Source organism: Engystomops pustulosus, chromosome 5 (genome assembly GCF_040894005.1).
Source record: "Engystomops pustulosus chromosome 5, aEngPut4.maternal, whole genome shotgun sequence".
Classification (NCBI taxonomy): domain Eukaryota; kingdom Metazoa; phylum Chordata; class Amphibia; order Anura; family Leptodactylidae; genus Engystomops; species Engystomops pustulosus.
In genome coordinates, this window is record NC_092415.1 from 211,474,115 (window position 1) to 211,490,941 (window position 16,827).

The 16,827-nt window shown below is 51.6% G+C and overlaps 1 protein-coding gene across 2 annotated transcripts in view; it reads right to left on the reverse strand.

Annotated features, from left to right (window-relative positions):
• Positions 1-16,827, reverse strand: part of LOC140133885 (transmembrane inner ear expressed protein-like) — a 55,743-nt gene that overhangs the window by 12,203 nt on the left and 26,713 nt on the right. The window contains exons 2-4 of one of the 2 annotated variants that reach the window (XM_072154564.1): positions 7,711-7,828; positions 4,255-4,404; positions 1,136-1,353 (exon numbers count right to left, since the gene is read on the reverse strand). In XM_072154564.1, the coding sequence (XP_072010665.1) occupies positions 1,244-1,353; positions 4,255-4,404; positions 7,711-7,828 (378 nt within the window). In that variant the 3' untranslated portion in view covers positions 1,136-1,243. Of the gene's footprint in view, positions 1-1,135; positions 1,354-4,254; positions 4,405-7,710; positions 7,829-16,827 lie in introns of those variants that run through there. The other variant, XM_072154563.1, reaches the window with a different exon arrangement.

Genomic DNA, 16,827 nt, shown 5'->3' on the forward strand with positions numbered 1-16,827 from the left:
TGCTGTGCTCTGTGCTCTCTGCAGCCAGTGTTATGTATTGTCCCTGGAGAGATGTGTAATCATACCTCACACTGCTGTGCTCTGTGCTCTCTGCAGCCAGTGTTATGTATTGTCCCTGGAGAGATGTGTAATCAGACCTCACACTGCTGTGCTCTGTGCTCTCTGCAGCCAGTGTTATGTATTGTATGTATATATATGTGTGTATATGTACTGTTATGTGTGTGTATGTACGTGTGTGTGTATATACATATACACACACACACACACACACACACACACACATAACAGTACATATACACACACACACACACACACACACACATAACAGTAATATATATATACACTGTGACACAGTGAGAGGTGTCGTGTGGGAGAACCGCTATCTGTCCTACAGGCAGATAAAAGTACATGGTAAAAGCCCTGGATTTGTCTGCAGTAACCCAAGGGTTAATGTGTTAGACATATAGTAAGCAGGAATAGTCTGTGTGGTCTGTGTTGGCCTCGCTAGCATAGACACCTCTGTAATGTCCGTGCTGGGCTGCTTATTATGGAGTAGGGGCAGGCTGGTAGTGGGACTCCTATTCCATCTGGGCTTCGCTCCTGGGTTTCTGTATAGCCCACAGAGGCAGGGTCACAGGGGCAGGGTCACAGGGGCAGGGTCACAGGGGCAGGGTCACAGGGGCAGGGTCACAGGCCTCGTTGGAGCCTGATTTAGTCTGCAGGCCAGAAGCTGTAGGAGAGGATCTACCTGGAGAGCTGAAGGCTGGACCATGTTCACACAGCAAAGGTAACTGAGTGCCTCCTGTATTACTGCTGGCCAAGAGCTTGTGCCCAGCAGCCTGGTACCCGGATAGTTCGGTGCTGTTATTGTATTAGGCAGTGCTCGGCCGGGCAGGGTTTAGTTTGTATTTTGTATGTGTCCAGGCCGAGGCTGAATTTGTGTTTTGACAAAGAAGTGTGAATAAAACACTTGATTTGGACTTTACCAGAGCAATATCCCACACAATCTATTACTCTCTGTTATCAGCCATTTCATGCCAGGGAGAGGTCATAAATACCTATTCCTACAGCTACAGAACATACTGAGAAGCAGGAGAAAGCCCCTCATAGGACGAGGTGTCAGGACTGATCTTTAGCCATTCAACAAATTTTAATATCTCCACAATATTTCCAGAAAGAAAGATTCAAGGATAGAAAAATTTCTGAAGAGTTCATGACAGGAGTCTGGAAAGAGGAGAAGATGTCATTGATTTCCTTGAAGGATCATCTCATCTTCTTCCTTGACGACAGGCAGGACCCTGTGCGACCGAGACTGCACCTGGCCCGAGAGAGTGCTCAGGTTTTCAGAGGAACCTGGAGGAAGGAGAAGCAGAGAAGAAGCAGAGACACAAGAAGGTCAGAGAAAGACAGAGAAGATGGAATCAGAGACAGATCATAATGGACAGCAGAAAAATAACCACAAACAATCACATGAGAGACCCTCGCCTCTCCAGCCACATCGACGGGCCACTCCCGCCTCTCCAGCCACATCGACGGGCCACTCCCGCCTCTCCAGCCACATCGACGGGCCACTCCCGCCTCTCCAGCCACATCGACGGGCCACTCCCGCCTCTCCAGCCACATCGACGGGCCACTCCCGCCTCTCCAGCCACATCGACGGGCCACTCCCGCCGCTCCAGCCACATCGACGGGCCACTCCCGCCGCTCCAGCCACATCGACGGGCCACTCCCGCCTCATCGACGGGCCACTCCCGCCTCTCCAGCCACATCGATGGGCCACTCCCGCCTCTCCAGCTACATCGATGGGCCACTCCCGCCTCTCCAGCTACTTCGATGGGCCACTCCCGCCTCTCCAACTACATCGATGGGCCACTCCCAGCTCCAACTACATCGATGGGCCACTCCCAGCTCCAACCACATCGACGGGCCACTCCCAGCTCCAACCACATCGACGGGCCACTCCCGCCTCATCGACGGGCCACTCCCGCCTCTCCAGCCACATCGATGGGCCACTCCCGCCTCTCCAGCTACATCGATGGGCCACTCCCGCCTCTCCAGCTACATCGATGGGCCACTCCCGCCTCTCCAGCTACATCGATGGGCCACTCCCGCCTCTCCAGCTACATCGATGGGCCACTCCCGCCTCTCTAGCTACATCGATGGGCCACTCCCGCCTCTCCAGCTACTTCGATGGGCCACTCCCGCCTCTCCAACTACATCGATGGGCCACTCCCAGCTCCAACTACATCGATGGGCCACTCCCAGCTCCAACTACATCGATGGGCCACTCCCAGCTCCAACCACATCGATGGGCCACTCCCGCCTCTCCAGCCACATCGATGGGCCACTCCCAGCTCCAACTTCATCGATGGGCCACTCCCGCCTCCAACTACATCGATGGGCAACTAGATTGATTGACTAAACTTCAACAATATTAATGGACTACTCCATACTGTTTCTCAGGCTCCTGTACAACATTCATCAGACTTCGGTCTCTACATGCTCAGTGAGCAACTCACATGACAACCTGCTCCATCCCATCCCTCCACGTTTAGTCCAGGTGACAATGGAGGTTCCAATGATGAGGAGGGGAAGACACTAGATGCAAGACACGAGGGGGTCACACAGTAACAATGATGATGGATATAGACAAACATGTGAGACCCTCCTCCCGGGAACAGGCTCATATGTATTCATGTGGAGAAGGATGGAGATGAGCTACAAGAGAGAAACCCAATAAATGAGTAGATAAAAACAATACAAGCACAATATGGCGGCCATCACTGGGTGGGGGATCCTCCTGCACATGGAGGAAAAGGTCAGCACCATCATTATCCGGAAGGTTATAGAACAGACAACACATATGTAATAGTGAGGAGACTATTCTACAGAGTCACAGCTCTTACAGTAAGGAACCGGCTCCCGAGGAGACTATTCTACAGAGTCACAGCTCTTACAGTAAGGAACCGGCTCCCGAGGAGACTATTCTACAGAGTCACAGCTCTTACAGGAAGGAACCGGCTCCCGAGGAGACTATTCTACAGAGTCACAGCTCTTACAGGAAGGAACCGGCTCCCGAGGAGACTATTCTACAGAGTCACAGCTCTTACAGTAAGGAACCGGCTCCCGAGGAGACTATTCTACAGAGTCACAGCTCTTACAGTAAGGAACCGGCTCCCGAGGAGACTATTCTACAGAGTCACAGCTCTTACAGTAAGGAACCGGCTCCCGAGGAGACTATTCTACAGAGTCACAGCTCTTACAGTAAGGAACCGGCTCCCGAGGAGACTATTCTACAGAGTCACAGCTCTTACAGTAAGGAACCGGCTCCCGAGGAGACTATTCTACAGAGTCACAGCTCTTACAGTAAGGGACCGGCTCCCGAGGAGACTATTCTACAGAGTCACAGCTCTTACAGTAAGGGACCGGCTCCCGAGGAGACTATTCTACAGAGTCACAGCTCTTACAGTAAGGAACCGGCTCCCGAGGAGACTATTCTACAGAGTCACAGCTCTTACAGTAAGGAACCGGCTCCTGAGGAGACCATTCTACAGAGTCACAGCTCTTACAGTGCAGAACCGGCTCCTGAGGAGACTATTCTACAGAGTCACAGCTCTTACAGTAAGGAACCGGCTCCTGAGGAGACTATTCTACAGAATCACAGCTCTTACAGTAAGGAACCGGCTCCTGAGGAGACTATTCTACAGAATCACAGCTCTTACAGTAAGGAACCGGCTCCTGAGGAGACTATTCTACAGAATCACAGCTCTTACAGTAAGGAACCGGCTCCTGAGGAGACTATTCTACAGAGTCACAGCTTTTACAGTAAGGAACCGGCTCCTGAGGTGACTATTCTACAGAGTCACAGCTCTTACAGTAAGGAACCGGCTCCTGAGGAGACTATTCTACAGAGTCACAGCTCTTACAGTACAGAACCGGCTCCTGAGGAGACTATTCTACAGAGTCACAGCTCTTACAGTACAGAACCGGCTCCTGAGGAGACTATTCTACAGAGTCACAGCTCTTACAGTAAGGAACCGGCTCCTGAGCATGAAGCAAGACGTCTGTAATATTCTGTCTCTACTGTACAACAGCAGATCTGTACATTTAGAGATTAATTCATTAATTCATGTGCAAATAGTGAGGTGCCCCCCCCCCCCCCTTATAAAACCTGCCCCGAAACGCCCCCCCCCCCCCCCTTCAACACTGTAACCCATTTCCTGAGCACGTGCTGGGTTCTTCTCTAGGACTTACCTCCTGGGATCTCGGTCAGCTCATTGAGTGGGGGGACTGACTCCAGTTTGTCTGCATAGTCCTTCCCCGCTTGGCGCTGTGCATAGCGAGCCTCAATTTCTTTCTTAGTCCTCGGGATGCGACACTTAAAGATGCAGCAGAGAGTAATAACTGTACGGGGAGAAGAGGAGAAGACTTGTTACAGTGTATCAGGAGAGAACATTTATCAAGCTGTCTAAAAGTCAGAATATTCTAAGTTGCTCATGGCAACCAATCAAAGCTCTCCTTTGAGATATTCATGAGCGCTGGTAAAATGAAAGCTGAGCTGTAATTGGTTGCCATGGGCAGCTTGATAAATCTGCCCCATTGTATCCGGAGAGCGACCTCTACATTGTATCCGGAGAGCGACCTCTACATTGTATCCGGAGAGCGACCTCTACATTGTATCCGGAGAGCGACCTCTACATTGGGGCTCATTTACTTACTCCTCCCCGTGACCACTCCAGTACCAGAATCCAAATCTGCTGTGAGACCATTTAGTGCCATTGCCTGCTGTTGTTCAATAAAGAACCGTGAGTTGCACAACGTTGCCTCCATCTGATCCCTGGATACAGCTGTTACCACCACGGGCTCCTCATCCATCATCCAGGTTGCCCCAGGGAGAACCAGTACATCAGCCTCTCCCTCCATATTTCTTGCACACACCACCTGCTGGAGCGCTGCCAGGCTGTAAGATAGCCCTGCGGTCCACATACCAAGCACCGTGACAGCAGGCTACCCTAAGCCACAACTGCCAGCCACTCCGGTATTCTGGCCCCCGGCTGCTTCCAGGCCCCAAGAAAAGGCTAGGCCCTGGTAGGGGATGTTGCAAGTGGCGTCACGAACAGGATATCTACTTCTGTGCCTTATACTGCGACTACAGACTGTTGATTTATAAAGACTGTGCTGCTTAACCCTGCTGCCATCCGGGTTAAGGCCCAAGTGATTTATGATCTACAACATAGACTGTGTATTGCATTGCCATGTGCTACCTAGGGCTGCTCCAACACCCATGCGGATAATCCCTGCTAATGAGCTTTGTCAGCTCTGCAACATCCGGCACTGCAGCGCCTAAAGAGTTAATCTCTGGAAGTCTGTGTGGCGCAGCAAGGAGCTCCAGAAAATCCTCACTGGCGGGAAATCAAGGTGACTCACCAAGCTCAGCCCATGCTCAACCCTGCCTGCTGGCTCTGTGGCGCAGAAGGAAATAGAGCCTGCCAAGAGCTGCTCTTGGTGGGAGGAACTAGGACTCCACCCTCTGGCACAAGGTGGACTTCCTGCCACACCTCAACCCAACGCCAGAACTTCCGTGGACTTAGAGCAAAGAGGTCATCGGCACCATGTCTGGTTCTAGACCTCTACCCTCTGCCGAGGAATCAGAGTTCCTGGAAGCCTTAGAGACAGTCATCGTGGTCTCTGCCCAGCCAGTCCGAAGATCCTTCGTGGGACACCAGCTGCATTGAAGCATGACCCAGGCCTCCGTCATGAGGACCTACCTCCAGTCAGTGACGAAGCTTCATGGACTACCCGGCGGTATCTCCTCCCTCTTCCGGCTACCATGCTGGTGCACAGGGCCCGCGTGCCGGTGCCACGTGGGAAGGCCCCAACTCCTGTTCTGGAGCCATTTCCAGGACCTACTGCGGCAGAAGACGCCGTCACCGCTCCCGCTGCTCCTCCGGTTCTGGCACCTGCCTACCCACCTGTGGAGCCCGAGCCTGCACCATAAAAGAAGGCCCACGACACCGGAGGTGAGACGCTGGATCTGAACAATGCAGACATGAGAAGGAGGCCCATCGGTTTGTGGCAAGCCATTCGAAGGAGGGCGCCTGGGTCCAATGTAACCAGACCACAGGCCAAGTCTGCTGCTTTGACCGGTAGCAAGGTTTCACTGGACGGGAGGTCTTCATTCCCCGCCAGTCCATCAAGAAGCTTGAGCTGCAGGAGTGAATCCAAAACCTGAGGGCCGGGGAGTGGATCGAGTTCTCCCTGCAGGATAGACCCAAAGGACCCTGGGCGGCTGGTGTAATCCGGATCCACAATCCAGAGAAGGAGACCTATGAGGCCCATAAGGACTTCAGTGAGGAGGACTACTGGCAGGAACCTCCCGTTTCTTCCTGGTCTGCAACTCCCCTAGCGGTGACCCACGTGAGTGCCCAGTCTACCGTGATTGGCAGTGTGGGTCCCATGGTCATCCATGGGCCGGGGCAGGTCCAGGGGAGTATCCCAGCCGTCTTTCCAGCCGCAAGTGGCGGGAGATGGTCCATCGGAGGAGTCTCATCCAACAGCTGCCTACCGGTGGGGTGATGACCCGGCCCAGGAAGATTTGGAGCTGGAAGGAGCTGTGGAGCTGTCGCAGACTCACATTTATTTATTGCTAGACCCATGGATGGTCTCAAGCCTTGCTGAGCAACTCGCTGAAGAGGCCGATATCCTGGAAGACAGCAATCCTCCCCCTGAATATCAGGTGACCCGTGGGGACGCTGAGGTACCTGCAGTTCCTGGAACTTTCACCGGGTGTCCCCCGCCGGCTGCTGTTTGCCCACAGGATCCTGATCTGGTCCCGGATCCTAATCTTGGTCCAGAGCAGCAGGAATGATTCCCTGATGGGCTGTGGCCCCTAACAGGTACTTTGCATTGTATATAAGTTTCTGCTGCTACTTTACTCCCAGTTGGGCTGCGCCCACATACCCTGACCAAGAGCCAGAGACTTTCCGGGGACTCTCCCTATTTATTAATAAGTCAGAAACTTTCCTGACCCTTACTAAGGCTCCTCGGACCACATTTTCGTTTTGCACTGCATTTAACAGGGGTTTTTGGTGCACGCGATTGGATTTTGGCGCAATCGCACCCACTTTCATGCGTCGCAAATCCCGATGGACTACGCACGGGATTTAAAATTCAAATTGTGTCGCAAGATCAGTACTCACATACAACAGGAAGAAGAAGGTGGAAGCAGCAGGATATCGGGCACACGAGCTACGTGAATCGATTCGGACTTCATCTTCATCGGACCGTCTGGATCGGGGGGATCGCGACAGGACCGGGTAATGTAGCGTTTAAGCTGTGCACCCATTGGGCTGTCCCAGACAATGTGAATTATCTGTTTGTACAACTTTGGTGTTGCTTTTGTATCAGAGTGATGTGTGCAGTGCATGGCCGCGTTATGTGCACACAGTATGGCGGTATTACACAGTATGACCGCGTTATGTGCACACAGTATGGCGGTATTACACAGTATGGCGGTATTACACAGTATGGCGGTATTACACAGTTACCCCCAGTCAGGATAGACCGTCCTCAGTGCATAGGGTCACATAAAGCTCCACCTGCCTGTGCCCATCACTACTGCCCCCTGGTGGCCATTCCAGGAAATTACTGCATTGGGTTTTCGGATAGAACAGGGAGAAGCTTCGGACACTTCAGGAGAACGAGACTTACTGACTGCAAGGACAAAGATGGCGAAGACCCCGATGACCTGCCAGAGCCGCAGCCCCCAGAACACCACCGTCTCTGATGTCACCGGGTCTGGCTTCTTTTTCGGAGGATCCGTTGGTGCCTGAAACAAGAACCAAAACAATGAATAAACGTGGGAGATAAAAGCAACGGGAAGCAGGGGGCAAGACCATAGGGGGGGGGGCAAGACCATAGGGGGGGGGGGCAAGACCATAGGGGGGGGGGGCAAGACCATAGGGGGGGGGGGCAAGACCATAGGGGGGGCAAGACCATGGGGGGAGGGGGGGGCAAGACCATAGGGGGGGCAAGACCATAGGGGGGGCAAGACCGTGGGGGGAGGGGGGGGGGCAAGACCATAGGGGGGGGGGGCAAGACCATAGGGGGGGCAAGACCATAGGGGGGCCGCGGGGGGTCAGTGTTATGGGGGATGTGGGGGTCAGTGTTATGGGGGGGGGGGGGATGTGGAGGTCAGTGTTATGGGGAATGTGGGGGTCAGTGTTATGGGGGGGTATGTGGGGGTCAGTGTTATGGGGGGGTATGTGGGGGTCAGTGTTATGGGGGTATGTGGGGGTCAGTGTTATGGGGGATGTGGAGGTCAGTGTTATGGGGGATGTGGAGGTCAGTGTTATGGGGGGATGTGGGGGTCAGTGTTATGGGGGGATGTGGGGGTCAGTGTTATGGGGGGATGTGGGGGTCAGTGTTATGGGGGGATGTGGGGGTCAGTGTTATGGGGGGATGTGGGGGTCAGTGTTATGGGGGGATGTGGGGGTCAGTGTTATGGGGGGATGTGGGGGTCAGTGTTATGGGGGGATGTGGGGGTCAGTGTTATGGGGGTCAGTGTTATGGGGGGATGTGGAGGTCAGTGTTATGGGGGGGGATGTGGGGGTCAGTGTTATGGGGGGTGATGTGGAGGTCAGTGTTATGGGGGGTATGTGGAGGTCAGTGTTATGGGGGGTATGTGGGGGTCAGTGTTATGGGGGGTATGTGGGGGTCAGTGTTATGGGGGGTATGTGGGGGTCAGTGTTATGGGGGGTATGTGGGGGTCAGTGTTATGGGGGCTGTGGGGGTCAGTGTTATGGGGGCTGTGGGGGTCAGTGTTATGGGGGATGTGGAGGTCAGTGTTATGGGGGATGTGGAGGTCAGTGTTATGGGGGATGTGGAGGTCAGTGTTATGGGGGATGTGGAGGTCAGTGTTATGGGGGCTGTGGGGGTCAGTGTTATGGGGTATGTGGGGGTCAGTGTTATGGGGGTATGTGGGGGTCAGTGTTATGGGGGATGTGGAGGTCAGTGTTATGGGGGATGTGGAGGTCAGTGTTATGGGGGGATGTGGAGGTCAGTGTTATGGGGGGTATGTGGGGGTCAGTGTTATGGGGGATGTGGAGGTCAGTGTTATGGGGGATGTGGAGGTCAGTGTTATGGGGGGATGTGGAGGTCAGTGTTATGGGGGATGTGGGGGTCAGTGTTATGGGGGGCTGTGGGGGTCAGTGTTATGGGGGGCTGTGGGGGTCAGTGTTATGGGGGCTGTGGGGGTCAGTGTTATGGGGGCTGTGGGGGTCAGTGTTATGGGGGATGTGGAGGTCAGTGTTATGGGGGATGTGGAGGTCAGTGTTATGGGGGCTGTGGGGGTCAGTGTTATGGGGGATGTGGGGGTCAGTGTTATGGGGGGGATGTGGGGGTCAGTGTTATGGGGGCTGTGGGGGTCAGTGTTATGGGGGGATGTGGGGGTCAGTGTTATGGGGGGATGTGGGGGTCAGTGTTATGGGGGGATGTGGGGGTCAGTGTTATGGGGGGATGTGGGGGTCAGTGTTATGGAGGGCTGTGGGGGTCAGTGTTATGGGGGCTGTGGGGGTCAGTGTTATGGGGGATGTGGGGGTCAGTGTTATGGGGGGATGTGGGGGTCAGTGTTATGGGGGCTGTGGGGGTACATGTTATTTGAGGGCAGCTTCTGTACTTTCTGTTCCCCTCATCATTAACCTCTTCATCTCCAGCTCAGTGTGACATCTGACATATCTGTGTAATCTCCTGTAGGATCAGATATTACAGGGCGCCCCCAGCTGGTTGAAGGTAGAAATAGAAAACTATACTATTTGCTTTCTTCTATCTGTCACCACAATAACATAATAATGAGACGTTCTCCGGCTCCGGTCACATCCTGATGACATTAAATCTCTACTACATTCAATATCAATCAACGTCAATTATAGAGAAACAGAATCATTATCAGATTATAACCAGAGATTAACCCTGTGATAGAGACGCGGGGAGTAATGTATAGCACCAGCTCCAGAGAGAGGATTATGTGGACTCCTGGCGCCACCTGCTGGTGTATAATTCATAGCATGTAATATACAGGAGAAAGTGATGGGCACAATAATTATTCTGTAGAACATTGTATAACACCCCCCCATACACTGACTGTATAACACCCCCCCATACACTGACTGTATAACACCCCCCCATACACTGACTGTATAACACCCCCCCATACACTGACTGTATAACACCCCCCCATACACTGACTGTATAACACCCCCCCATACACTGACTGTATAACACCCCCCCATACACTGACTGTATAACACCCCCCATACACTGACTGTATAACACCCCCCATACACTGACTGTATAACACTCCCCATACACTGACTGTATAACACCCCCCATACACTGACTGTATAACACCCCCCATACACTGACTGTATAACACCCCCCCATACACTGACTGTATAACACCCCCCCATACACTGACTGTATAACACCCCCCCATACACTGACTGTATAACACCCCCCCATACACTGACTGTATAACACCCCCCCATACACTGACTGTATAACACCCCCCCATACACTGACTGTATAACACCCCCATACACTGACTGTATAACACCCCCATACACTGACTGTATAACACCCCCATACACTGACTGTATAACACCCCCCATACACTGACTGTATAACACCCCCATACACTGACTGTATAACACCCCCCATACACTGACTGTATAACACCTCCATACACTGACTGTATAACACCTCCATACACTGACTGTATAACACCTCCCATACACCGACTGTATAACACCCCCCCATACACTGACTGTATAACACCCCCCATACACTGACTGTATAACACCCCCATACACTGACTGTATAACACCCCCCCATACACTGACTGTATAACACCCCCCATACACTGACTGTATAACACCTCCATACACTGACTGTATAACACCTCCATACACTGACTGTATAACACCCCCATACACTGACTGTATAACACCCCCATACACTGACTGTATAACACCCCCATACACTGACTGTATAACACCCCCCATACACTGACTGTATAACACCCCCATACACTGACTGTATAACACCCCCCATACACTGACTGTATAACACCCCCATACACTGACTGTATAACACCCCCATACACTGACTGTATAACACCCCCCATACACTGACTGTATAACACCTCCCATACACTGACTGTATAACACCCCCATACACTGACTGTATAACACCCCCATACACTGACTGTATAACACCCCCATACACTGACTGTATAACACCCCCATACACTGACTGTATAACACCCCCCATACACTGACTGTATAACACCCCCATACACTGACTGTATAACACCCCCCATACACTGACTGTATAACACCTCCATACACTGACTGTATAACACCCCCATACACTGACTGTATAACACCCCCATACACTGACTGTATAACACCTCCATACACTGACTGTATAACACCCCCCATACACTGACTGTATAACACCTCCCTATACACTGACTGTATAACACCCCCATACACTGACTGTATAACACCATACCTCCCAACCGTCCCGGTTTCAGCGTGACATTCACGGTTTTACACCAATGTCCCGCTGCCCCGGGCGGTTGAGAGATATTCACGCTTTTCCTGCCATTGTCCCGGACCGAGAGACGAAGTCCCGTCTCCTGGTCCCGGGACACACTGCTGTAGATGCAGAGACACGGGCTCTGGAGCAGCGCGGCTGCAAGGAAGTGAGCTGACAGCTCCCAGCACTCCCCCCTCCTCCTCCCCCGGGCCGGACCCTCCCCCCTGTGAGAGCCTCGTGTCCGGAGTCAGTGCAGGTATCAGCACCGGGCACAGCAGGACCCGGCCATAGGAGACTCCCCTGCAGCTCCTGCTTGTTCCCCCTCCCCCCCTGTGAGAGCTGTCAGTGCAGGTATCGTCCAGGGAAACAGCAGGACCCGGCCATAGGAGACTCACCTGCAGCTCCTGCTTGTTCCCCCTCCTCCTCTTTCCAGGAGAGGTGACCCGGCCATAGGAGACTCCCCTGCAGCTCCTGCTTGTTCCCCCCCCCTCCTCTTTCCAGGAGAGGTGACCCGGCCATAGGAGACTCCACTGCAGCTCCTGATACCTGTGGAGGGGGAGGGAGGCAGCACAGACAGAGACCACATCGCTGCCACCTCTACTCTGACCATCTCCACAGCAGGGACCAGGGAGGACAACCACTCCCATCAGTGAGTAAGGTCAGTGACTGTATGATAGAAGACATTTATCAGGGCTTGTGTGTCAGTTTTGTGATGTACAAGCCCTGAAATAATCGCAACGCCTTGTAAATCTCCAGACATTGCGATTATTTTGCTCCTCACACCTTTTCCATGCCAAGAGGGCATGAAAGAGAGGTGGACAGTGGCGCTTGCACCCTCGCTATAACCTGTGAACTTTCATGACTGAAAGTTCACAGGTTACTAAGCATTTCCACACCTGTCTGATTGTAACCGATCTATTACAATGTGCGATTTACACATAGTAATAGATGATTGGGAAAATCCCCATATACTGCCATACTGTAGTATACTGTAGTATGGCAGTATATGGTAGGATTAATCAGACAACCTAGGGTTAAAGTACCCTTGATAATCTGAAAAATTGTAAAAAAAATAAAATAAACAAAGCCCATAAATATTCAAATCACCTCTTTCCCTATAAATATAAATAAATAGTAAAAATCATGAACACATTAGGTACTGCCGCGTCCGAAAATGTCCAATCTATCAAAATATAATAACAGTTATTCCCAGAGTTTAACTCTGTAACGGAAAATAGCGTCCAAGTCAAAAAATGCCACTTTTTTGCCATTTTGCAAAATATTAAAGATGTAATAAAAAGTGATCAAAAGGTCTTACAGTCCTAAAAATGGTAGCATTGAAAATGGCATCTCATCTCGCAAACAATGACCCCAACCACAACCACGTGCACTGAAGTATGAAAAAGTTCTTAGCGCCAGAAGATTCATTTTTGTAAATGTATGAAAACATTATAAAACCTACAAATTTGGTATCCCATCACACAGCTCTGTACATGGAGAAATATAAAAAGCTCAGGATTGAAAAATGCAAAAATTAAACGGGCCATTAATGATGCAGGATTAAACTAATGTCTGTAACTCCACACCAGACTGAGGCTGCATTCACATGAACGTATGGGGGACATATATACGGCCGATATACGTCCCCCATACACTTCTATGGGCTCACGGCCCTGTACGGGAGCGTTACGGTACAGCACACGTGCGGCACCATACTGTTCAGTAGCCCATAGAAAGATAGGATATGTCCCATCTTTCTATGTGATACGGGGCCGTGCGCTGTATATCCCTATGGAGAGCGGCGGGGGGGAGCTGTGCTCATCCCCTGCTCCTCTCCCCAGCGCCGGTGTATGCCCGCCATACTACGTTACAGCAGGCATACATCGTGTGAATGTAGCTTATTGCTCACCATTCAGATGGTGCCAAGAAGCAGATGGGCACGTGTGGGCATTCTTGAGGACACTATTGCATATTGCATGTATACACATCGAGGTGCGGTCACACGCACCACTAGGGTAGTGTTTACACACGTAACACTAGCGCATGAGCGAATGCCTCGGCCCCATCTCATTTGCATTTCCATGTGATTGCTTAGCGATCACATGCTTTCATTGGAAACGCAAATGCGATTGAGCCAAGACGCGCCCAATACACTAGCGTTGCGTTTGTAAATGTAGCGCTAGTGGTACATGTAACCGCACTCTGAGTCTTTCAAAAATTATGTGATCACCTTTGTAAAATTCAGCTTTGAAAGAAAACAATCACTGAACAGCGAGAAGGGGGTGTGGCTAGGGGGTGTGGCCAAGGGCGTGGTTAATGTCCCTCTTTCTATTTGTGAAAAGTTGGGAGGTATGTAACACCTCCCATACACTGACTGTATAACACCCCCATACACTGACTGTATAACACACCCCCATACACTGACTGTATAACACCCCCCCATACACTGACTGTATAACACACCCCCATACACTGACTGTATAACACCTCCATACACTGACTGTATAACACCCCCATACACTGACTGTATAACACCTCCATACACTGACTGTATAACACCCCCATACACTGACTGTATAACACCCCCCATACACTGACTGTATAACACCTCCATACACTGACTGTATAACACCTCCATACACTGACTGTATAACACCCCCCATACACTGACTGTATAACACCCCCCCATACACTGACTGTATAACACCCCCCCATACACTGACTGTATAACACCCCCATACACTGACTGTATAACACCTCCCATACACTGACTGTATAACACCCCCCATACACTGACTGTATAACACCTCCATACACTGACTGTATAACACCTCCATACACTGACTGTATAACACCCCCATACACTGACTGTATAACACCCCCCATACACTGACTGTATAACACCCCCCATACACTGACTGTATAACACCCCCATACACTGACTGTATAACACCCCCCATACACTGACTGTATAACACCTCCATACACTGACTGTATAACACCTCCATACACTGACTGTATAACACCCCCATACACTGACTGTATAACACCTCCATACACTGACTGTATAACACCTCCCATACACTGACTGTATCACACCCCCATACACTGACTGTATAACACACCCCCATACACTGACTGTATAACACCTCCATACACTGACTGTATAACACCCCCCATACACTGACTGTATAACACCTCCATACACCGACTGTATAACACCCCCCATACACCGACTGTATAACACCTCCCATACACTGACTGTATAACACCTCCATACACTGACTGTATAACACCCCCCATACACTGACTGTATAACACCCCCCATACACTGACTGTATAACACCCCCCATACACTGACTGTATAACACCCCCCATACACTGACTGTATAACACCCCCCATACACTGACTGTATAACACCTCCCATACACTGACTGTATAACACCCCCCATACACTGACTGTATAACACCTCCCCATACACTGACTGTATAACACCTCCATACACTGACTGTATAACACCCCCATACACTGACTGTATAACACCCTCCATACACTGACTGTATAACACCTCCATACACTGACTGTATAACACCCTCCATACACTGACTGTATAACACCCCCCATACACTGACTGTATAACACCTCCCCATACACTGACTGTATAACACCCCCATACACTGACTGTATAACACCCCCCCCATACACTGACTGTATAACACCCCCCATACACTGACTGTATAACACCCCCCCCATACACTGACTGTATAACACCCCCCCCATACACTGACTGTATAACACCTCCCATACACTGACTGTATAACACCTCCATACACTGACTGTATAACACCCCCATACACTGACTGTATAACACCCCCCCCATACACTGACTGTATAACACCCCCCCCATACACTGACTGTATAACACCCCCCCCATACACTGACTGTATAACACCCCCCATAATACTGCTATAGCGCGAGCAGATGATGGCGCCATTATGCCTGATCCCGGCTTCTCTTCCCTTCTCCAGGGACTGGTGACAATGACATCAGTATAACATTTCTGTAAAAACAAACGGTAATAAATGTTTTTTTGCTATTTTTGATTGTTCTCTTTAGGAGGGAAGAGAATCTGCAATATTCCCAGAATTGTGGAAACATGAGGAGGCTAATTTATTCCCGAGTGCAGTGCATCATGGGAGAGTGTGGAGGAGGTGAGGGGGGATGACATTAGTTTTGATTATTAACAGTGACCTCCACATCCCCCCATAACACTGACCCCCACATCCCCCCATAACACTGACCTCCACATCCCCCCATAACACTGACCCCCACATCCCCCCATAACACTGACCCCCACATCCCCCCATAACACTGACCCCCACATCCCCCCATAACACTGACCCCCACATCCCCCCATAACACTGACCCCCACATCCCCCCATAACACTGACCCCCACATCCCCCCATAACACTGACCTCCACATCCCCCCATAACACTGACCTCCACATCCCCCCATAACACTGACCTCCACATCCCCCCATAACACTGACCTCCACATCCCCCCCATAACACTGACCCCCACATCCCCCATAACACTGACCCCCACATCCCCCATAACACTGACCTCCACATCCCCCATAACACTGACCCCCACAACACTGACCCCCACATCCCCCCATAACACTGACCTCCACATCCCCCCCCATAACACTGACCTCCACATCCCCCATAACACTGACCCCCACATCCCCCCATAACACTGACCCCCACATCCCCCCATAACACTGACCCCCACATCCCCCCATAACACTGACCCCCACATCCCCCCATAACACTGACCCCCACATCCCCCCATAACACTGACCTCCACATCCCCCATAACACTGACCTCCACATCCCCCATAACACTGACCCCCACATCCCCCCCATAACACTGCCCCCCCCCCATAACACTGACCCCCACATCCCCCATAACACTGACCTCCACATCCCCCATAACACTGACCCCCACATCCCCCCCATAACACTGACCCCCACATCCCCCATAACACTGACCCCCACATCCCCCATAACACTGACCCCCACATCCCCCCATAACACTGACCTCCACATCCCCCCCCATAACACTGACCTCCACATCCCCCATAACACTGACCTCCACACCCTCCATAACACTGACCCCCACATCCCCCATAACACTGACCCCCACATCCCCCCATAACACTG